At 33.4% G+C, this 24,510-nt stretch overlaps 1 protein-coding gene across 5 annotated transcripts in view; it reads left to right on the top strand.

Annotated features, from left to right (window-relative positions):
* The first annotated feature begins 2,328 nt into the window (after positions 1 to 2,328).
* The window catches only part of LOC145331401 (4-trimethylaminobutyraldehyde dehydrogenase-like), a 67,399-nt gene continuing 45,217 nt past the window's right edge, over positions 2,329 to 24,510 (top strand). For all 5 annotated transcript variants that reach the window (XM_080176220.1, XM_080176146.1, XM_080176294.1 and 2 more), the window contains exons 1-9: positions 2,329 to 2,402; positions 6,164 to 6,235; positions 8,474 to 8,596; positions 10,665 to 10,694; positions 12,788 to 12,817; positions 14,097 to 14,150; positions 18,626 to 18,678; positions 19,194 to 19,301; positions 19,770 to 19,909. In XM_080176220.1, the coding sequence (XP_080032346.1) occupies positions 2,371 to 2,402; positions 6,164 to 6,235; positions 8,474 to 8,596; positions 10,665 to 10,694; positions 12,788 to 12,817; positions 14,097 to 14,150; positions 18,626 to 18,678; positions 19,194 to 19,301; positions 19,770 to 19,909 (642 nt within the window). In that variant the 5' untranslated portion in view covers positions 2,329 to 2,370. The remainder of the gene's footprint in view (positions 2,403 to 6,163; positions 6,236 to 8,473; positions 8,597 to 10,664; positions 10,695 to 12,787; positions 12,818 to 14,096; positions 14,151 to 18,625; positions 18,679 to 19,193; positions 19,302 to 19,769; positions 19,910 to 24,510) is intronic.

The raw sequence follows: 24,510 nt of genomic DNA on the forward strand, positions 1-24,510 counted from the left end.
GTGAAAATCTTCACACATGCCTTAATATGAAAAGAATAATAAACAAGTTTAAATGATCACATTGCATTGTATTGTATCATATTAATCAGTTTCCAGTAAATACTTAAAAATTAAACAGTTACAAATACATAATAGTTATTTATCGCATCGTATTATAGACAGCTTTTCGCAGAAATGAAAATGAAAATTAGAAGATTAAAACTACTTTTGTTAGTTCCGAGGGGCTGAAGACTCAGGTTAACAAAACTGGTATTAATTTTATGATTTTTATTTTCTTATTTGTGGAAAAAAAACTGCCTATAATATGATGCTATATGATTTTTCAGTATGGCTGATTTCCAGTTCTAATCTAGCGGATATTAATCGGTTTCGAAGCCTTACTGGAAACAGTGTTACACATTATATATTTCAAATAAAGTATGTCAAAGTGACTATAAAGCGAGGATAATTTTTTTCATAAGTAGCGAAGCAATAACAATAATTCGTAAAAAATAAAATTATAAGATAAAATGATTTGTATTTTTTTTGTACGTACGAATAGCTTTTTATTAGTTTAAGCATTTTGTTATTGTCCACTTTAAACAGTTTTTAAAACTTTTTCTTAGCAACAATTGTATTCATAAAATTATTATTCATTTAAAATGTTTTTTGAAATAATAATTTCTGTGAATACAAGGTAAAGTGAAGCATTTTTATAATCACGTCCTAAATGAAAATATGATCTTAAGCATTCTGTATTTTAGCCGAAATGCTTAAGGCAGACATAGATCTTTCTGCTAGGACTCTAACTGATCTCTTTGATAAAATTTGGAGGCAAGAAAAGATACCAACGGACTGGTCTAAAGGTATAATCATAAAACTACCTAAGAAGGGAGATTTGAACAATTGTGATAATTGGAGAGGAATTATGCTGCTTTCTATCCCAAGCAAGGTCCTATGTAAAGTTATTTTAAACAGAATTGATGAGAAAATTGACAATAAACTAAGAGAAGAACAAGCTGGATTCCGTGCTGGAAAGGGCTGTGTTGACCAAATTTTCACCCTTAGGACGGTTATTGAACAATGTGTTGAATTTAACAAGCCACTCCATGTAAATTTTGTTGATTTCTCTAAGGCCTTTGACTCCATACACAGACAAACACTTTGGAAAATACTAAGAAGTTATGGTATACCTGAAAAGATGATAATTATGATAACTAAATTCTATGACAACTTCCAAGCCTGTGTTTCAGTTGGAAACAATAAGACATCTGATTTCTTTAGAATAAGCACTGGAGTTAGACAGGGATGCATTTTATCACCTATTCTATTTATATTGGTCATTGACTGGGTGATGAAGAAAACCACAGAGGACAAAAAACGTGGTCTCCAGCTGGGCATACTAGGACACCTAGAGGATCTGGACTTTGCTGATGACCTGGCACTGATTTCAGAAACAATCAAACATCTACAAGCTAAAACAGATAGACTAGTCAAATATGCAGGACAAGTCGGGCTCTTTGTCAATGTCAAGAAGACCGAAATTATGAATATACCTACAAACCCTGATCAAAATATAACAATAAATGGTGAACAATTGAAACAAAGCAACAAATTCACCTATCTGGGGAGTGTTATCAGCAGCGAAAATGGCTCAAAAGCTGATATTAAGACCAGGATTGATAAGGCTAGGGTTGCTTTCAACAGTCTACACAATGTTTGGAATTCAAAGAAACTTGCTCTGAAAACAAAAATCAGACTTTACAACAGTAATGTGAAATCAGTTCTTCTTTATGGAGCTGAATGCTGGAGAACTGTGAAAACTGAAACAAATCAACTTAATGCATTTCACAATAGCTGCCTAAGAAGAATTTGCAAAATATTCTGGCCAAACAAAATATCAAACATTGAGCTGCATGCTAAGACGAAGTGCAATAGTATTGAAGCAGAAGTGAAATATAAAAGACTAAGGTGGCTAGGACATGTGCTCAGAATGGAACAAAATAGGTTTCCAAAAAAGTGCTTAAAATGGAACCCCACCACTGGTAAACGTAAACGGGGACAACCAAAAATGACCTGGAGGCGAAGCACTGAAAAGGACCTCTTTGATTTGGAATTAACATGGGGAGAAGCTGAAGCACTTGCCAAAAAAAGAAATTCATGGAGGAACAAGGTGTCCGTATTCTCTGGACTCAACAGTCAAAAAGAGAGATGCGCCTGATGATGATGATGATTTTAGCAATTTCGCAACAAATAACATCCAATTTTGTTTAGACTTATAAGACATTTTTTAAACACGCCTCTTAGATGATAAAAGGCAAATATAAAACTTGTGTAATACACAATAATAATTTTCTTTTTAGACAAATATATTATTACATATAAATAAAAATGTTGAACACGAGACTAAGCTCAATAGTAAGGTAAGTCAGGGACAAGGGAGAACTATGATAGATTTTTTATTTATGTGGCACAGTTGTTGACCTTGGCGGCTTGATGTCGCTTTGGGTTATAGACCTCTCCACGCACCTCCAAACATACTCTGCGTCTTATAATTGCAGTGTAAAGCTTTCATTCATCCGATGGACAACCCTTTCGTTGCACAACCTTTGTCTGAAAGTCTAATCTGTGTATAGTAAAAAGTTGCGCCTGTTTAAGGTCCAAGGTATTCACCCTATCCTATTAATGTCATGCTTCAGATATAGCAGCAGTAGGTACTATTTATAGTGTCTATAGAATGACGCATTGTGGTCAAGTTTACAACCTAACAACTTCCCGACAGCAAGTTTGTCATTTCCTCTGTTTGTCCGTTAGATATGAATACAATACTTTATTGTAGGCAGGAGAAGTACATTAGGCTGTTTATTACAGTAGTCCACAAAGATTTATAATAATGTGTTTTATAATAGCACAACAACTTTTGGGACTCTTATTGAATTTTAAATTGGTTGGTTTATTAAGTTGAGTATATAAACGTTTCAACCACTAATTGTAATTTAGAGAAGGGGTGAATTTAAATCATTATTGTACATAAATTTATCAGCCATTGTCATATCTCTTTAGATCTTGACTTTATTACCCTAATGTCTAAAAGAAATTGCCCTCCTCAATATTACCACATTACCACTCCCTACTCCCTGTATAGGTGAATATAGATAACCCTAATGTTTACAACAAATTACCCCCCTCTTTATTACTACATTAACCCTCCCTACTCCCTGTATAGGTGAATATAGATAACCCTAATGTTTACAACAAATTACCCACCCTCTATATTACTACATTACCCCTACCTACTCCCTGTATAGGTGAATATAGATTACCCTAATTTTTATAACAAATTACCCACCCTCTATATTACTACATTACCCCCTCCCTACTTCCTGTATAGGTGAATATAGATTACCCTGATGTTTACAACAAATTACCCACCCTCTATATTACTAGATTACTCCTCCCTACTCCCTGTGTAGGTGAATGTAGATTACCCTAATGTTTACAACAAATTACCCACCCTATATATTACTACATTATCCCTTCCTACTCCCTGTATAGGTGAATATAGATTACCCTAATGTTTACAACAAATTACCCGTCCTCTATATTACTACATTACCCCTCTCTACTCCCTGTATAGGTGAATATAAATTACCCTAATGTTTACAACAAATTACCCCCCTCTATATTACTACATTACCCCTCCCTACTCCCTGTTAAGGTGAATATAGATTACCCTTTTATTTACAACAAATTACCCCCCTCTATATTACCACATTACCCCTCCCTACTCCCTGCATAGGTGAATATAGATTACTCTAATGTTTACAACAAATTACCCACCCGCTAACAAAAACTTTTTTCTTCAGTAATAAAGAGATACGGACATAATTTTACATAAAACATAATTTCCACGCATATACCTTTATACGCCATCTTAAATTTAAAAGAACGGTTTTATGCTATATTAGCTGCTGCGCTCTTAGAATCTAGGGGCTATGTAGTTGAAATAATAAGAAAGTAGGCAAACAGCCTAATACCAAACTTAGGTATAGCCTTAAACCAACCTGGGACCTATAAGAAGCTTCCATAAAATGGAGAACTCAATCAGTTTAGTAGTTATCGAAATCTTAAGCTTCAGAACCATTCTACTTTATATAATGGAATAGAAGATATTTGAAGAAAAAATGTATTTTTGAATATAAAATTTTCTTGAGTTTTATACAATGTACAGTTCATAATTGATCAAATCTGGCAACAAACAAAAAAGTTTTTATTTTACAAACTTACGGACATAAGAACAATCACATAAAGCCTAATTATAGAGTAGCTACGTTACTGCTATAATAAGGAATAATATTAGCAGTTTAAGTATCACTTAATTCCTGATATATTCTATTACGTCTTTATTTCTTTGGATATATATTTCTTTTTTCTTTTCTCATTTTCAGGAATTGGGATATGATCAAAAGTATAAATATAAATATTCATTATATAATATACTAATAAGACTTTGGGTAATGTCGCATAATGCCGTTATCTGTTTATTATTATGATTATTTTGCCAGAGAGAGAAGAGACAATGAACTGTTTATTACACCAGTCCCCAAAGTTTTATATTAACACTTTCTTATTTATTAGCTTAGCATCTTTGGTGTCTTTAGTGAATTTTGTATGATTGGTTCGTTTAGTTGAGTGTTCAAACGTTTCAACCACTAATCTTAATCTACAGAAGAACGGGTAATTTTGTGTATCATTATTGAAGATGTACAACAATTTATCGGCCGTTGTCTTATCCCTTTAGATCCCTGATTATTTTGCAATTTATGTTATTTATAGCTGGTCTATATTTCACTATCTACTCTATTATTGATAGTCAGCTAATTATTGAAGGCGAAGCTTTTCTATACTTGGGTTAGTTAGTCCGTACGTCTGTAAAAGTTAACTATATTTGTTAATTTAGACATGTTATAATTGTCCTATTGATTTCCAACTTTGCATGATGATTCCTGTAACAATTATGTATAATTTAGGAAGCATAGCAACTTAATAATTGTTACCAGAAAGTTCATTTGAAGCATACTGCTTTTTAACAGCTTTGACACCAAATTTTTGTATAATATAATTATCATATTCATCTGATTTTTGTAATTATAATTCCAAGGACAACAAGGTACAGTATTACAAGCGAGGCATCTAAATAATGAAATTCTAAAAACGAAAGTATGTCCTTTTTACTGTATGTTGAAAAATAAAAACTCACGAAACCTTCATTTATATATTTATTATTTACAAACTTAAGTCTTTTTTAGCATGACTGACTTACCAAGTAAATTATACACAAGATGCTAATTAGTATAGGGAATCTTTACAAAAAAGAGCAGTCTATCTTACACAGAAGTAGAGAAAATTTTATAAAAGTAGAGATGTATAACAAAGACAATTAATTGCCTGAATCCAGTATTGAGGCCATTTTTCGTCTGCTAGCAAATTGCTTTCTGCTCTTTATTTAGCGATTTGGCTGTGGTATCATTTCCAACGCTATTGGCTGATATACAAAGACCCATTTGAAAGTCGACATAAAGTCCCCTTTTCCCTCTATTGTTTTACTTTAATTTTCAGACAAGTATACAGACGAACATTTAGAGAGTAGATTCGCCACTAAAAAATATTAAACTAAATGTAATATATAACTAAATAAAACAAAATATGTATATTTCAAACTTGTCTGTAACCGGGTGAATTCAAAGGGCTTTCATTTGAAAATCTCAGCTGTTTTTTCTTCTTAGTTTAGCAGAAACCTTTTTATGGTTGTTTATTTTTGGCCGGTGGAATATAGTGATATTATTTCATTAAATAATAATTATTTATTGCATCGTATTATAGACAGCTTTCCGCGGATATTAAAATATTCTATATTAATTTTCTGTCTATGATATTTTATTATTATTAGTTATTTTATGATTATAGAAACTACAGCCGTAGTATGTCTACTTTTAATATCTGTATTAATTTTTCTTTCATTAACATATCTCTTATCTATGATATTCTATTATTATTTGTTATTTTATGATTATAGAACCTATAGCCGTAGTATGTCTATTCTTAATATCTGTATTAATTTTCTTCCATTAACATATCTCTTGTCTATGATATTCTATTACTATTTGTTATTTAATGATTATAGAAACTACAGCCGAAGTATGTCTACTACAGTTAATAACTGGATTAAACCACCTTACAACTGGATTAATGGAAGGTAAGTAATACAAGCATAAAATGCATCAATAATATAAGTAGAATGATGTCTGTTTGTCTGTCCATCATTTCTTCCTTTGAGGGTGATTTAGGGGTAGGGCTCCTCTGCCCGCTCGATAGAAATCGCCCCCAGAATATTTTATCCCCACCTAGATTGTTTTTAGTAGCGAAGCTACTCTATAATTCACAATGTCCGTCCGTCTGTCCGTCCGTCTGTCCGTCCGTCTGTCCGTCCGTCTGTCCGTCCGTCTGTCCGTCCGTAATTAATGAATTGGGGGAAACGTGATTTTTTCGGCTCATATAAAAGATAAAGAGCTGAAATTTTTTGACAACATTCCCATTATTAAGAGCACAATTAACTCTTAAACATCAATAGCGGTCTGACTGCTTTTTAGCAGGTTTTAGGCTATTTTTATATTTTCCAAATTTTACCCATATCTTTGGTGTTTATGGTCCGATTTTCAAAATTTTTTCAGTTAAAGATATCAAAATTAAATTTCCCGTCATTTTAAGAAAACAACGATGACGGCCAGACTGCCTTTTTTCAGGTTTTCGGCTATTTTTATATTTTTCACATTTTCCCCCATATCTTTGGTGTTTATGGTCCAATTTTCAAAAAGTTTTCAGTTAAAGAAATCAAAATTAAATTTCCTGTCGTTTGAAGAAAACAACAATGATGGTCAGACTGCCTTTTTGCAGGTTTTTGGCTATTTTTATATTTTTCAGATTTTCCCCCATATCTTTGGTGTTTATGGTCCAATTTTCAAAAAGTTTTCAGTTAAAGATATCAAAATTAAATTTCCTGTCGTTTGAAGAAAACAACAATGATGGTCAGACTGCCTTTTTGCAGGTTTTTGGCTATTTTTATATTTTTCAGATTTTCCCCCATATCTTTGGTGTTTATGGTCCAATTTTCAAAAAGTTTTCAGTTAAAGATATTAAAATCAAATTTCTGGCGTTTTAAGAAAAGAAACAATGGCAGCCAAACTGCCTTTTAGCAGGTTTTTGGCTATTTTTATATGTTTGACATATTTCCCCATATCTTTTTTAAATTCTAAAACTTTTTTGCATTAACAGTTTCAAAATATTTTTCCGATTGATATGTGCATCTAGTATGTAATTTACTTTAACCGTCTTCATCATACAAAATAAGACAAGGTTTCGTGTTTATTTTCTCCAATAAATCTATTCATGACTTTAATAAATACACTTTAAATCTACTTATACGTATTCATATCCTTAATTTTTTGTGCTTCGCTACTTATGGATGTTGTCATCCTTGTTTCTTTTTCTTTTTAATAGGGAAGCTTTTATATAATTAGGATATGTTCGTCTGTACGTTCGTCCGTTCGTTACAGTTAACCCTTTTCTTTAATTTAGACATGTTAGAATGTCCAATCGATTTCAAACTTTGCTGATTCCTATAACAGTTATGTTAGGAATCGTAACAACACCAAAATCGTTATAAGATTGTCCGTACGTTATTTTGATCTTTTTGAAAACAATTTCATGCTTCTAGATGCGTATACGCTAGTATAAATATAGTATATTACACCCTTATAAATTACTAGCGGCTACGCCCCTAGAAGCCTCTAGGGGCACTTAAGTTAGGAATTGGAAAAATCGACCTCATCCAATATTAAATTTGAGTTTCAAAAGAATATAAAAAAATATTTTTTGGGGGGAGGGGGGTGAAGACACCCTTCCCAAAAATAGTTTAAAACCTTCCCATGACCTATAAGAAGCTTCACTGTAAAAGAGAACAATATCGGTTCCACGGTTAGCGAGATCCTTCGGGACAGACAAAAAACGCTCACTACTTTATATAATACTAGCGGCTTCGCCCCTAGCCTCTATGGGCTTTGCCACAAGAGATGGTAAAAAAAGTGTAAGGTGAAATTTGTAAAAAAAATATTCCACAAAGGAAATCTTCTACAAAGAAAATCTTCCACAAAGGAAATTTTCTACAAAGGACCAAGGATATTTCTTACAAGAAAATAGCTTAAAACCACCACAGGACCAATAGGTATATACCCTGAAGAGTAGAATCCAATCGGTTCAGTGGTTACCGATATCTTAAGGAACAGACAGACGGACAGACATCAAGCTACTTTGTATTATAGATAATGCTTTTCTAACTTATATTTAGAAGCATAGCGTTTCTACATATTGTCTTCCTCTTAATGGATAAATAGCATTTATTTATGTGCAAAACTGTCATCCTTGTTTTTTTTTCCAGTCGCTGTGAGCCAGTGGATACTGTTGGACTATTTAAAAACCTGGAGCCCAGGACAGGACAGGTTCTGGCCACCATTCCAGCATCTGGCAAGCTGGAGGTTGACAGAGCGGTCAAATGTGCCAGGTACAACTTTTTTTTTGTCATGTACAGGAATACGCAGCAGGGATCTATAGAGATAAGACAATGGCCGATAAATTTATGTACATCCCCAATGATGATATAAAAAATTACCCAAAGAGAGAGAAGGCACATTGTGATGTTTGTTTATTACACTTTTGTGATAACGGTTTTTATTCGTTAGCTTAACAATTTCGGGAACTTGATTGAATTTTGATTGGTGGCTCTTTAAGTTGACTTTTCAAAAGTTTTAACCACTAATTATAATCTACAGAAAGGGATAATTTTGTGTACCATCATTCGGGGTATACATCAGTTTATCGGGCATTGTCCTGTTAACCCAATCCTCAAGCCCTTATGATCCCAGACTTGCTGAAACGATTAACTATTGCTTAGGTTTTACCTAACTTTTATAAAGCCCAACTAGCCCAAATTATCCTGATCTAAACCATTTGATGGTTTTTAAAATAAGAAATAGTGAGTTTTGCTGCTTTTAAAAACCAGACAATTTCATCAATTATCCAACAAAATGAAGAACAATAAAAGATTTCATTAGAGAGAATTGTTGAAAGAAAAATTCATTACATTAATGTACTTTTTTTTATCAATGGATATATTAACCCTTAACGGTCGGGGGTGGGGGGCGTTGAACGCCACCCCATCCGGTTTTTTCTATCTCATTTTCTGTGTGTGAAAGATAAAGAGCCCAAACTGCTTGACTTTTTAAGTATGGGTATGACACATAACTGAGAGTTGGAATTTTTGGAATATCTCCATCCTGGCGGGCACAGGATGCCAGCAAACCTGGCAGGGTCATCCAGGTAAAGAGCAAAAATATTTTTTTTGACTAAACCAAAGCATTTTATCATACAAAAATACTAAAAAATCCTCTAGTAGTACATCCTTATATAAAATTCAGGTGTTCAAGTCACTTTCAGGTTCCAGGTATGATCCTGCAGGTCCTGATCCTCCAGGTCTCCAGAAATCTTTAAAAGGCTCCTGTGGCCGCAATTTTTGACTCAGAGACTTCAAATTTTAAACTTAAGCTTTTCTTACATCTATGATACAAAGTAGAATGATGTCTGTCCGTCTGTGTCCGTCTGTTCCTTAAGATCTCGGTAACAACTGAACCGATCGGATTCTATTCTTCAGGGAATATACCTACTGGTCCTGTGGTGGTTTTAAGCTATTTTCTTGGGGGATGGGACACCCTCAACCCCCCAAAAAATTAAAATTTCCCCCACCCCCCAAAAAAATTCTGGGAAGACTATGGTGCGAAGCACCAGAATTTTTAATTTTTTTAAAAAAAGCCCCTAGAGGCTAGGGGCGAAACCGCTAGTGTCTACATAACGTATTAAAATTTCATGAAGATCCACCGCCGTTTTCCTGCCGACCGCCGACTGCGGCGGCTGGCAGCTGGCAGCTGAAATTTATATTTTGATATTTATAATGTAAAATTTACGTAAAGATAAATATTTTCTGGAAAAAAAATTTTCTTCTAGCTTCAAAAATAAGAAAATTACAGCCGTTTGAAATTTTTAAGTAAAAAAAGACCTAAAAACAAAGGTTGTTAAATAAAAGGGTGAAGGAAGCGAAAACTGACTTAGACTTATAACAGGTCGGAAATTCATTATCAAACAGGGGACTTGCACAAAAAAAATTAGCCCTCTAGCTCTAATAGGAACTGAGATAATAAGGGGGGGCGTTGAACGCCCCCCCCCCCCCCCCCGACCGATTAAGGTGCGGCAAGGGGCCCGACTGTAAGGTTTTGATTTAATCCAGGATGAGAGGGGACATTGCGCTGTTTATTTCACTATACATCCCCCCCCCCCAAAGTTTTTAAATAACGTTTTCTTTTTTGTTGACCCAACAACTTTGGGGAATTATCTTGAATTTTGATTGGTTGGTTCATAAGGTTGAGAGTCCAAACGTTTCAACCACTAATTGTAAACTACTTCTTTGTATCATCATTTGAGATGTACATAAATTTATTAGTTATTATCTTATCCCTTTAGATCCCTGAATTTTATCTCTATATTTTGAAATACAAAATTATATAATTATTTTTTTAAAGAGCAGCTTTTCCATCCTGGTCAAATCTCTCAGGAAAATAAATCCTATTGTTATCTTGGAATTATATTAATAACTTAATAATGTACTTTCATATATGTACAGTGTTAACTATAAAGTCGAAATAATAATTATTAATTAAGAATGACAACATCCATAAGGAGCGAACAAGACTGCCAGACTTAAATAAATTTCATAGTAAGTTGTATACTAAACGCTTTTCGGGAAAATATATCCTAAAAAAATCAGTTATCTATCTTAATTTGCAGTAGAGAAAATAAAAAATATGCGAAAAATATAAAAAGGTACTCGTACTTTAATCTATGAACACAAAAATCAACGCCCCTTAACTCCCCCCCCCCAAAAAAAAACCGACAGTTAGGGGTTAACATAATTTAGTAGTAGTATTAAGTAGCAAAAACCTATATCAGAATTGAGTAAAACTAACTTAAAAACATCCATGGCGGTCGGACTGCTTTTTAGCAGGTTTTTGGCTATTTTATATTTTCTCCCATATCTTTTGTTTTCTCCGAACTAAAATATAAATTGGTTCAATCTGCAAGAATTAGAAACGGATATCTGTATAATATCTAAGATAAAGAAAAATGACATTTTTAATATAAAACTGTCATACTCTAGTATTGATACATTTTCTCCTTTTTTTCAATAGTAAACTTTTATTTATAGCCCAAGCTTTGGGAGCAAAGTGTCGAAATACGATTTTAATGTCTTTCAATGTTTACTTAGACATTATGACCAGCATCATGTATCCCTATCAGAACTATTGGTATTGTTTCTTCAATATGCAATTTCAAGCATTTGACTTAAATAAGAATGGTCGTCGCTGTCATAATATAAACATTCTATATTTATATCGACCACATGGCAGATATTAATATTGATATTATGCAAACAAATGTTGACATAATAACGACACAATTTTTTCACATTGCATGGTATACATTTTTTTTGTTTTGGCGGGGTCATTTCTTATTGGTAAGGTGGAAATTTCCTCCTCCAAAATACTTTAAAAACATTCCCTAAGGATCTTGGACAAAGTATCTTCGGACAAAGTAGCTTCAGGACAAAGTAGCTTCAGGACAAAGTAGCTTCAGGACAAAGAAGCTTCGGACAAAGTAGCTTCGGGCAAAGAAGCCTCCACTGTTAATAAAGATCATGGCCGCAACGCTCGGCCCCCTGGCCTGCCTAGCCGCTGGCGCTCGGCCCTCTAGCCTATAACCTAACCTAACCTAACCTAAAATTTGTAAAAACATCAATTTAAAAATTGTAAAAACAATATTAAAAATTGTAAAAATCTACCAACTGCTTTTTGTAAAATCCACGAAATTCCAAACCACCTACTTTGTCCTGAAGCTACTTTGTCCGAAGCTACTTTGTCCAAGATCCTTCCCTAAACCTAAACCTATAAAAAGATTCACTGTAAAGAAGAACCATATCGGTTCAGCGGTTAGCGTGATTCTAAGCTACAGACAAAAAAGGGATTAAATGCTAGTGTATTGATGTCTTTGGTACCAGTCTTTTGTTGATTAAAAAAACTACATACGCATATAATGGTGTAAAAAACATGCTTTATTAACCCAAAGCATTATCAAGGAGCGTTTCTTTGATGTTTACTAAAGAAATGGAAGGGGCTAAGCATTAAGAGATATAAGTTTTCCGGAATTTTAATGTAGGGAGTAGATTTGAAATCTGCATCAAATTTTAAGGATTTTTTTTATAAAATTTGTTTTTTGTAAAATTCTTTATCTAAAAGCGAAAATACATTTTAAGTTAATTAATTTTGACCAATAGGATAGGTGGATTTTAAACTACCTGCGCTCTAATTGGTTGAATGATGTACAACATCCAATCAGAGCGCAGATTTTTTAAATACACTAATCACAGATGCCAAAATTAATTAACTTAATTTGTATTTCCGCTTTTAGATAAAGAATTATACAAAAAACGAATTTTATAAAAAATCCTTAAAATTTGATGCAGATTTCAAATCTACTCCCTACATTACAATTCCGGAAAACTTATATCTCTTACTAAGCATGGTCCACTAACAAAAATAAGGAATGTTCCCAAGTATTTCATGAAGGATTTATTATCGGTACTGTGGATAGGTATGGAGAGAGGCAGAATTTTAACCAGGTATAATATTATTTTTCTGGAAGATGAAGGAGACATTGGACTGTAAATTATACTTTCCCCCTAAGTTTTATAAACCTTTTCTGGGCCTTAAAGTTTAGGGACTTTTTGTTTAATCTTCACCCCTAGACTCTAGGAGCATAAATACAATTTTAGTACCTACCTCACAAATCAAAATTTTAAAAATATTTTATATATTTTCTATTAAAAATATTTTTATTTTCCTATGATATTAAATATCATGTCATCCAAATATTGGCAGTTTTCGTCATATTGCATCTGGACCTCAAAGCGCTTTATGCTTAGTTAAGGTTAGGTAAATGTTAAAAGAGCCTCGGAGGGATAGTACCCCGTAAGAATATCACCAAACAGCATTGGCTAGAATTAAGTCTTTGAAAAAAGAAATTTAGGGGGCGGGGGGTATTTCTGTGGTCAGGAAGTAAGTTTGAGTGAAAGTACCCAAATATTTGCATGTAAGGTAATCCTAAGATTTTAAAATTGGCTTTAATACATTTTTAACATTCTTTCAGAATTTAATCATTTTCCAAAGAAAATTATAAATAAATTTTTGTACAAAAACTGCGCAATTTGATATGAGCTACAGAATAGGACATACTCGAATTATTAAACAATTGTATCAGGGGAAAAAACGAAGTATCAGGTTTCGTCGTATTTTCACAGTTTATTTTAGGTTAGGTAAATGTTAATGATTTCCCCGCAGGGGCTAGAAATATGAGAAAGGCTACTTAGAAAATACAACGAAACACGCTACTTCGTTTTCTTTCCATGATCCCGAATCCGAACAATTTGATGTACCTCAAAATGCATAAGCTACAATCTTCTTCAATACTCTTCAAATATATATAACAAAGATAACAAGGATGACAACATCCATAAGTATCGAATAAAAAAAACAAAGAATGGACAAACGGACAAAGTAAGTTATAGAGCAGATATTTAATTGTAAAGACTAAGAAAAGAAAGAGTATTTACAAAATCTATCGCGAAACCTGTAATGTTTATTTCTTTTGAACGACAGACAGATGGCCAATCAATATATAGACTAGATGTGCATATGTTATAGTAATATTCACTATCTTCAATAGCAGCCGAAAAAGTAATATACACCCCCGATAGCATTACGGGCCGACTGACTGACATAAAGAGTGAATTATAGAGTAACCTCGCCTCTAGAAACCAAGTACATTTGATAATTTTTTATTATTGTAATTTTTTTTTAAATAGTAAGAAATTAAACATCCTCTGATTATAATTATTATAGAGCTGCACAATTGTTGAGAGAAAACACAGAAGATCTGGCAATATTGGATGTTAGGTAAGTCTCCAGAGTATAGAAGAGCAATGCTTCTGTAGATGTGAGATCTAAGTTTAAAATAAATTGAACAAACTTACAAGCTTTATACTTAAAAGCTATGCTCCTAAGATTTTATCAGTCTCAATTTAAATCCATGCAATTAACACAAATACATCGTCACGGACACACAAACATCGTGCAGTATCATAGCAAGAATCTTTTTAGCCTAAGACATTTTGTTATTACCATATCTTATTTAGGGAAGTAACTCTAATATCAAAGGATATAAAAGACAACCAACTCTTTATTTGCACGACATTTGTTTGCTGTTCATATTAATTGTTGCTTGTATTATGGGCAAAAACATACTTACACATACATACAAACATATTTAGAGCAGATTTGTTTTACGATCAGGGAAAAAATGGGGTAATTTTGTTTATCATAATTGATAATCAGGGGATACATTAATTTCACTTCCATCACCCAATCCCTTTAGATCTTAGAATGCGATTAACTGTGTGTTCTATGACATACAATGTTAAATTATCTGAGCTGGATCTTTAGACCATTTTAGTGGTGAGCCAGATCGGAGTGAGCCGAATTTCAGCCAATCACAGCGCGACAATTCATAAAATGCTGTGCTCTCATTGGTGGAAGTTGGCTCACCCCGATCTGGCTCACCACTAAAATGATTTAAAGATCCAGCTCTGGTTAGAAACACAGATATTTTTATTTCTTTTTTATGTGATTTTTGGCAAGATAAAAGTTTTATGTGATTTTCTGTAGGTTTGTTGAAGATTTAAAATAATATAAACAAACAACCATTAAAAATCTGAGATTTTTAGGATTAAAGGGACTGTGCACGAAAAAATTTCACATCAGATTATCAAACCTTAAACTCATCTAATTCATATAATCCCAAAGATAGGGCAAAACGGGCTCTCGTTTCCTTAATTAGCAATATTTCTTATTTAATATCAAATACAATAACAAAGCTAAAAAGAGATTTTTTATTAGTATCAAAGTAACTTCAGTTGGCCCATCTCTCATTACCTAATTACTACGTTATTAAATATGAATTGGCAATTTTATGTCATAAAATAAATCCTTAACAGAAGGTAAATTGTTTCAACTCTTTATGACAAGTTAAAAATCCCTGGAAACATTATAATAAACAAAAACATTAAGATTTTCCCTGTTTTTAATTTTTCCCTCCCAAAATACAACAAGAACATGGCATATTTTTGTTAATAGGACGTTTTTGGTTGATCAGTATTGTGAAAGGTGCTTAGAAAATGTTAGGATTTGATAATCAGATGAGAATTTTATTTTACATACACACTCCCTTTAAAGTGTAATAACTCAACCCACGCTTTTCAAAACTATTTGACAAGTTTTAGTACAAACTGTTTATTGGATGCTTTCCTTCAAATTCCTATGGGGCAACCCCCCCCGCCTCATTTATAAAAAAATATTTAAAAATAAGGTGGAGAGTATAATTTGAAATGTCTGTCTGTCCGTCTGAAACGTTTTTTGGGGAAACGTGATTTTCTCGGCCCCTTTTCAAGATAGACGCCTGGCATTTTCAAGGATTAAATAAGTTCCCATCCTCCATATTTTCACTTAGTTTCATCAAGATATGTCGATTAAGTGGGGTGCTAGATCGATTCCTAGACTTTGAAGTTTTCCTGATTTTCTCAAGTCGTATTCAAGATAGCAGTCTATAATTTTCAGGGATTAAATAAGTTTGAATTTTGCATACTTCTAAAAAGTTTCATTGAGATTTGCTTATTGTTAGGGGTGCTAGATCGATTCCTAGTTTTTTTAAGTGTTCAAGGTTTTATTCTATTCCAGATAGACGCCTGAAATTTTCAGGGATTGAATAAGTATACATTTTACATATTTCCACAAATTTTCATTAAGATATACCAATCGGTTGTGATGATATATCGATTCCTAGAATTCTACATTATAAATCATAAAAGGTTTCGTGATTTATTTTATTTAAATTTTTATTTTGTATTACACTGCTCTATAGTTCATGCCATATGTCCAACCTTAATTTTTGAGCTTCGCTACTTATGGATGTTGTCATCCTTGTTTCTTTATGCCTAACCCTTACGGGGGCCCTTACCCTGAAGGACTAATACTTGCAGCGCCCTAACCTAGTACACAATATAATCTAACCTGAGGCAAAATCACGCGAAAAATTACACCCTTTCACCCTCTCAGTTTCAATTTGTAACAAAATAAGTAGGGGGGGGGGGGGGGTGTTTCTTTGCTCAACTAAGCAGTTTTAGGAAAAACGCTGTTTATTGATGTACATTTCTATGTACAAAATGTATGGTACTTATACAATGCATTTTATGTTTCGTAAATCTACTCTACAAATTATTTGTATTGATATTTGTGTACAATCATTAGAGTAAAACACTAGTGGGAGAAAGGGTTAAATAACTGTATCTCCCCATCGCATCAACCTTGTGCAACCTTTTTATTGGGTCATTGAAAATCAACCAATGCTTGGTGTCGCTTATATTAACATAGCCAAGTAGCAGAATATAATTTAGAAGCAGACGAAAGAGGTCATTGAAAAAGAAAGAAAGGCAATTGTCTGTATATACATTTATAATAAAGATGTGTTATATTATCATAGCATAGTATGATTAAGGGTTTAAAAAATAAAAATAAACAGCCAGAAACCCATTGCATCTTTAAAATTATATTGCTTGTCGGTTTTTCCGTTTTTGGTCTGGTGCAGTTAACGGTAAAATGATCCCGGGATCAATGATCTCCAAAAATTAATGGATTTTAAAAGCTGCTAGCAGCCAAACAGCTGATGTTACATGTTTTGCCCGTACTTCGTTTTAAGCGGTATAAAAATACCTATAAATAATCCTGAAAAGATAATCATTCCTAGGATTCCAGATTCCTTATCTGGCTTATATTTTATTCTTTGCTACCCCTTCCACTTTCCATGTTTGTTTATTTACACTTATTTAGTTGCTGTATTTACTTTGCAATTAATGTTTTTTTTGTCCTCTGTGTTTGATTTTATTTGTTTTTAAAGAAATATTTGTTTAATGCATTGGGGAGATGATGTAAGAAAGAAAGAATCCTATACAAATAGGTGTTCATTCATTGACGCGACAACAGAGTAAGAAAATAGCAATTATTTTGTTCGTCACCTGTTTATTTTAGTGTACAATTTTCAGCCAAGAAAAAGAAGAATTTTAACTGTAGAAATTACTTTTTTTCTCTCGAAAAGTCGACCCCCAACTTTCAATTTTTGTTTTTAAAAGAATTTTTTAAAAGCTTCATTGTAAAAGAGAACAATATCAGTCCAATAGTTTGCAAGATTTTAAGCTGCACACACACAAATCTTGTTATTTTTATATATGGATTATACAGATATTTTCTTAGTTCTTTTGTCCAGTGCAGTGTAATTTGCGTAAATGATCGCACACAATACAAATAGGAAACCAAGAGTATTAATATTTTATTATGTTTTCTTACTTTAGTTATACAATACTTCCACCACCCAAGGGTGTCAAAGCTATTTTATTGGGGGGGGGGGGGGGGGGAGGGTAAAAATTTAAAAAAATTTGAGGCACCCACAACTTCATTTGGGGGGGTAATCTTTATATCAAATAGGCAAGGACGTCCAAGATTTTAATTTTTTTGGTGGGGGGTAATCAACCCTTTACCCCCCCATTGAACGTCCTTCCACCACCCACATATAAATTATGTATATGCACTACAAACTAAGTACTTACATGCATATAACATAATTGTATAATATCCGCACTTCTTGCTCTTGATTTAAGTTTTAATTACTTTTACTAGTAACATTTCGGTGTTAGTATATGCAGTGATAACTCACTACCCCCCCCCCCCCTTATTTTTAAAAATAAATTGAAAATAAGGCAAGCGTAGTTTTCCTGTTCCTAACCCATGTTGTGGGGGGGGGGTGGTCTTAACCCTGCAGGGTCTATACTTGCTTTGACCTAACCCTATGGGGCTACCCAGTACCTAATGCAACCTAACATAACAAGACAATAAATAACCTTAAAATAAAATATATCACAATTCTTTTAAAATCTGATTTGAAGGAATTCTATCGAAATACTTAAAAATCGATTTGGAAATATTAAATGGAAGCAAAACCTTTTAAAATCATTTTTATATTTTGCAATGCAACTGTGAGATCTATAATACTGTTAGTCTTGCTTATTAAAATCAAAATGTACTATAACACTCATTCATTCTGTTTGTAACTAGTAATAACTATACTAAATTATGTAATCAAATGGATATATAATACCTGGATATTATGACAGGGAAAATTTTGTGTTGCAACAAATTTACTTACAATTTTCCTTGGACTTTTACTTATATATTCTGCTTAAAAATTTATGATACTCTACAAGTTCGTTTTTCCTCCCGTTTCAGGGCTTCGATTTTATGAATGTTGTCATCCTCGTTTATTTTAGAGATAATGGAAAGCCAATTTGGGAAGCTAGAGCTGATATGGAAACTGTTATAGGTAAGCCAGTGATCTAGAGGGATAAGGTAATATTCGATAAATTGATTGCCATCCCCAATAATTTGATCATACACAAAATTATCCCTTCTGTAGATTACAATTAGTGATTGAAACGTTTTGACACTAAACTTAATGAACCAACCAATCAAAATTTAATTAAATGACATAGTTGGACACTATGTCATAATAATATCTTATTATTCAGCTTGTTTTGAGTATTATGGGGGGATAGCTGGTAGCATAGTTGGACACCATGGCATAATAATATCTTATTATTTCAGCTTGTTTTGAGTACTATGGACCGGGGATATCTGGTAGCATAGTTGGACACCATGGCATAAAAATATCTTATTATTTTAGCTTGTTTTGAGTATTATGGGGGGATAGCTGGTAGCATAGTTGGACACCATGGCATAATAATATCTTATCATTTCAGCTTGTTTTGAGTACTATGGGCCGGGGATATCTGGTAGCATAGTTGGACACCATGTCATAATAATATATTATTATTTCAGCTTGTTTTGAATATTATGGAGGGATAGCTGGTAGCATAGTCGGACACCATGTCAAGTTGCCTTCAGGATCTTGGGGATTTGCTTCTAGAGAACCGTTAGGGGTTGTAGGCAAGGATTTAATCTATGTTTCATATAAAGAATGATAAAGCCAATTTGACACTTTCAAAGAAAACAATTAATCGATATGACAGTATCTTTCATTTTATAAAGATACTAGCGGCTACGCCCCCTGGAGGCCTCTAGGGGCACTTGATGTGGGGAGTGAGAAAGACACTACATTTTCAACTTTAGTTTTTTTTAAAAGTAAAACTATTTTTATGGGGGGAATTATTAGGGGCTATTTCCTTTTGGAGGGTGGTGTATTCTCGCCACAAAAAAGTTATAAACCTTCCCAGGATTTATGAGAAGCTAAATTGTAAAGTGGTTCTGGGGTTAGGAACATTCGTAGTTGCAGACAGCCACACCGATGGACAGACATACATCCAGTTACTTTTAGATAAGGATAAAAAAATTTATTTTTGTGTGTGCACTTTTTACATTTATAAAAAGAAATAACAAGGATGTCCTTATTGTAAGGTGGTGTTGGAGCCTGGAATTATCCCCTGCAGACCTGCAGCTGGAAGGTTGCTCCTGCCCTGGCCTGTGGAAACACTTTTGTGTATAAGCCCAGTCCTCTAGCACCTTTGGCTGCTCTCGTTCTTGCTCAAATTCTAAAGGTAAATATTAGACTAATACAGGGTGTCCCACGTAAACTGGTTTTTTTGAAACAATTATTACTTCCTTAATATTTGAGCAATCTTAGTAAAATAAAAAGTATTTGGCAGCCTACTACTGACCATTTAATGATATAGTGATGAAAAATCCGCAAAGTTAACAGAAAAAAATCTACAAGGTAATACATAACAGGCTGATTTTAGTAAATATAAGACTAATTCACCAGAAAAATATGCCTTCGTTAACTTTAAAAGCAGCTGGTGGTCAAATGTTGGATCAAAAAGACTCACTCCAGACATTATAAGAACTGGCATTGTAGTCTAATTTAAAAATCTGGTATATTTCAGGTTCTTGCGTGCATTTGAAGCGAGCTCACATAAAAAATTAACAAAGAAAACCAATATTATGCCTATTTTCACATATTGTTCACTTATATTACACTTCAGAATCTTGAATATTGAGAATTTCTGGTATGCCATGTCAAGCCTGTTCAATTTTTGTGCTTAGAAAGTCTAAGCGACCAGCCGTTTGGACCCTAACTAATCTTAAACTTCACAAAGCAAATATTTTCTTGTGGGTTAGTCTAAATTCAATAAAATGAACCTCTTATGTAATACCTCGTAGATTTTTTCCTGTTTATTTTGTGGATTTTTCATCATTACCCCATAAAATGGTCAGTAGTAGACTGCCAAATACTTTTTATTTTACTAAGATAGCTCAAATATTAAGGGAGTAATAAGCGTTTCAAAAAAACCAGTTTACGAGGGACACCCTGTAGTTGATTACCCAAGATAAACTGAAAGCCACTAATATCATTAAAAAGTAATTTCTAGCAGACGAAAATTTTTGTTGATATTCAATCGCATTTAATTCATTGAAACAATATATCTATTATGTTAATTATTATCATTAATTTTTTTTTTCAATTTTAACCACCTGCACTTTAAACCATTTAACATTTTAACCATCTGCACTTAAAATACTAACATACTGACCGTTCACACACAATAAAGGTAAATGCAAAAGAAATTTATTATCAAAATTATGTAATCATAAGTATATATTTGCCATGATCATTTTATAATAGTGGTACATTGTCTACATAACCCCTTGAAATTTCATTGCATATCCATAAAAAACCGAACAGTTTTCAAATTATTTATCATGAGCTTTTAATACAGTACACAAAATTTAAAACTCACTTTTGCTAAAAATAAAAATCACCAATCAGAATAGTAATTAACTTAAAAATTCAACTCAAATATTCTTCCTTGATTAGTTTATTTTAGTTTGATAATAAATTTATCAATAGATATATAATTTACGTGGATATTATGACAAGATGATTATTGTCGTCAATTTAGGTTGCTATTTCCTCTGTCATTTATTAGTCAGTTCGTTCATACCATAGAAGGGAGGAGGGATTGTTATTTTAACTCACTACAAGTTATTTGAGTATATGGTAATCTAGTGTAAGATCCAATTAATAATAAATCCATAAAATTTAGCAGAGCTGGATCTTTAAATCGTTTAATGGTGCGCTGAATCGGGGCGATCCAGTTCGGCTCACCTAGATATTATTAGATTTCAATCTTTAAATTAAAATGGAATGGGCGAATCAGTGCGCCCAGTGGCTCGGTACTGGCGCGGCAATGACACTCAACGAGTGACATTGCCGCGCCAAACCGGGGTGAACTGGATCGCCCCGATTCAGCGCACCACTAAATGATTTAAAGATCCAGCTCAGTTGAAAAAAAAGAACAAAAATGAAAGTTGTTGTTTGTTGAATAAATTGAGATGATCTAGAGGTACACTCTCTAAATCAGCCAATATAAAAACAGTTGAAAACAATCCGGCCATATTAATGGTTGAAATATGTACACATTTTAATACAAAAGGGTATTTTTTTTACGTTTCATTTGCATTAACATTCGCATTTTGTTTTATGGATAAAGCTTTTCATTTGTGAATTATATTTTGTAAATATTTATTCCCATGTATAATGTTCAAATTTTAATTAATAGTTTATCACATACTAGCGGCCACGCCCCTAGAGGTCTCTAGTGGCACTATAGTGTTATTTTTTTGTGATTTCTCTTGGGAGGATGGTGGTACCCTCCCCCAAAATAGTTATAAACATTCCCGGGACCTATGAGAAACTACCCTGTTAAGGACAACTCGATCGGTTCAGCGGTTAGCGAAATCCTTCGGTACAAACAGACAGACAGCATCGTTCTACTTTGCATTATAGATAACAGCCGAAAAAAATTATATTTTCTTTAAAGATAAAAACCCCAAAGACAGACAGACGGACAGACAGACAAACGGTCAGACTATAAGACGCACATACAGACTGACAGACAGACGGACATACAGAAATACAGTCAAATGGTCAGACATTAAGAAGTATATGTAGACCGACGGACAGATAATCAGTCAAACAAACAAACACACGAATAAACAAACGTACAGACATTGATTAGTTGTAGAATATCGTAGCTTCGCTAGTAAAAATTTATAAGGGGAAAGGGTTAATATGTATGTGGCATTAAATTAAGAGACAGACAGAAGGACGGATAGACAGACGAACAGACATTGCCTAGTTATATAATAGCATAGCTTCGCTACTAAATATTGATAAGGAGAAAGAGGTAATATGCGTGTGGGATCAAAATAAGAGACAGACAGAAGGACGGACAGACAGACAGACAGATTTTGATTAGTTATAGAATAACATTGCTTCGCTAGTAAAAATGTATAAGGAGAAATAGTTAATATGAGTGTGGGATCAAATTAAGAGACAGACAGAAGGACGGATAGACAGACGTACATACATTGATTAGTTATAGAATAGCATAGCTTCGCTACTAAATATTGATAAGGAGAAATAGTTAATATGAGTGTGGGATCAAATTAGGAGACAGACAGAAGGACGGATAGACAGACGAACATACATTGGTTAGTTATAGAATAGCATAGCTTCGCTACTAAATATTGATAAGGAGAAATAGTTAATATGTGTGTGGGATCAAATTAGGAGACAGACAGAAGGACGGATAGACAGACAAACATACATTGGTTAGTTATAGAATAGCATAGCTTCGCTACTAAATATTGATAAGGAGAAATAGTTAATATGTATGTGGGATCAAATTAAGAGACAGACAGAAGGACGGATAGACAGACGTACAGACATTGATTAGTTATAGAATAGCATAGCTTCGCTACTAAATATTGATAAGGAGAAATAGTTAATATGAGTGTGGGATCAAATTAGGAGACAGACAGAAGGACGGATAGACAGACGAACATACATTGGTTAGTTATAGAATAGCATAGCTTCGCTACTAAATATTGATAAGGAGAAATAGTTAATATGTGTGTGGGATCAAATTAGGAGACAGACAGAAGGACGGATAGACAGACAAACATACATTGGTTAGTTATAGAATAGCATAGCTTCGCTACTAAATATTGATAAGGAGAAATAGTTAATATGTATGTGGGATCAAATTAAGAGACAGACAGAAGGACGGATAGACAGACGTACAGACATTGATTAGTTATACAATAACATTGCTTCGCTAGTAGAAATTTATAAGGGGAAAGGGTTAATATGTGTGCGAGATCAAATTAAGAGACAGACAGAAGGACGGATAGACAGACGTACAGACATTGATTAGTTATAGAATAGCACAGCTTCGCTACTAAATATTGATAAGGAGAAATAGTTAATATGTGTGTGGGATCAAATTAGGAGACAGACAGAAGGACGGAAAGACAGACGAACATACATTGATTAGTTATAGAATAGCATAGCTTCGCTAGTAAAAATTTATAAGGAGAAAGAGTTAATATGTGTGGGATCAAAGAATTGAGAAAATAAGCAATATTGGAAAAAAAATTACACGTTGTGGTTTTTGGAAAAAAAAATCATTCAATAGTTCATAATTGATTATATAAACAGCTTTCCGCGGATATTGAAATAAAAAACTATATGGTTAAAAACAATTTTGCATTTAAATTATTTCTGTTTTCTTACAGAGAAAAGAAACATTTTGTAGTAAAATTTTGTATTTTTCCATGAGAATCTGGGAAAAATAAAACAAAATATCTTTTAATCTTTATAACATTGGTTAATTAAAATGTATACTGGCCTATCATTTGTTATTTGAATTGTATGACGTCATTTTTTATAGGCATTATAAGTTGCTTAATATCTTTAGCTACACGGGTATTACAAAAATTGAAATTACATATAGCTTTAAATATCTATAATACAAAGTAGCTTGATGTCCGTCCGTCCGTCCGTCCGTCCGTCCGTCCGTCTGTCTGTCTGTCCTTCCGTCCGTCCGTCTGTCTGTCTGTCCTTCCGTCCGTCTGTCCCTTAAGATCTCGGTAACCGCTGAACCGTTCGGATTCTACTTTTCAGGGTATATACCTATTGGTCCTGTGGTGGTTTTAAGCTATTTCCTTGGGGGGTGGGAAAAATCCCCCCCAAAAAACCAATTTAGAGGCTAGGGGCGAAGCCGCTAGTTTTTAATATGTAATATAATTTAACTAAATTGATACGAAACATTAAAAGGATCTTTTGGAATAAGTC

This window comes from Acartia tonsa, chromosome 1 (genome assembly GCF_053477335.1).
Source record: "Acartia tonsa isolate MP-2025a chromosome 1, ASM5347733v1, whole genome shotgun sequence".
NCBI classification, from domain to species: Eukaryota; Metazoa; Arthropoda; class Copepoda; order Calanoida; family Acartiidae; genus Acartia; species Acartia tonsa.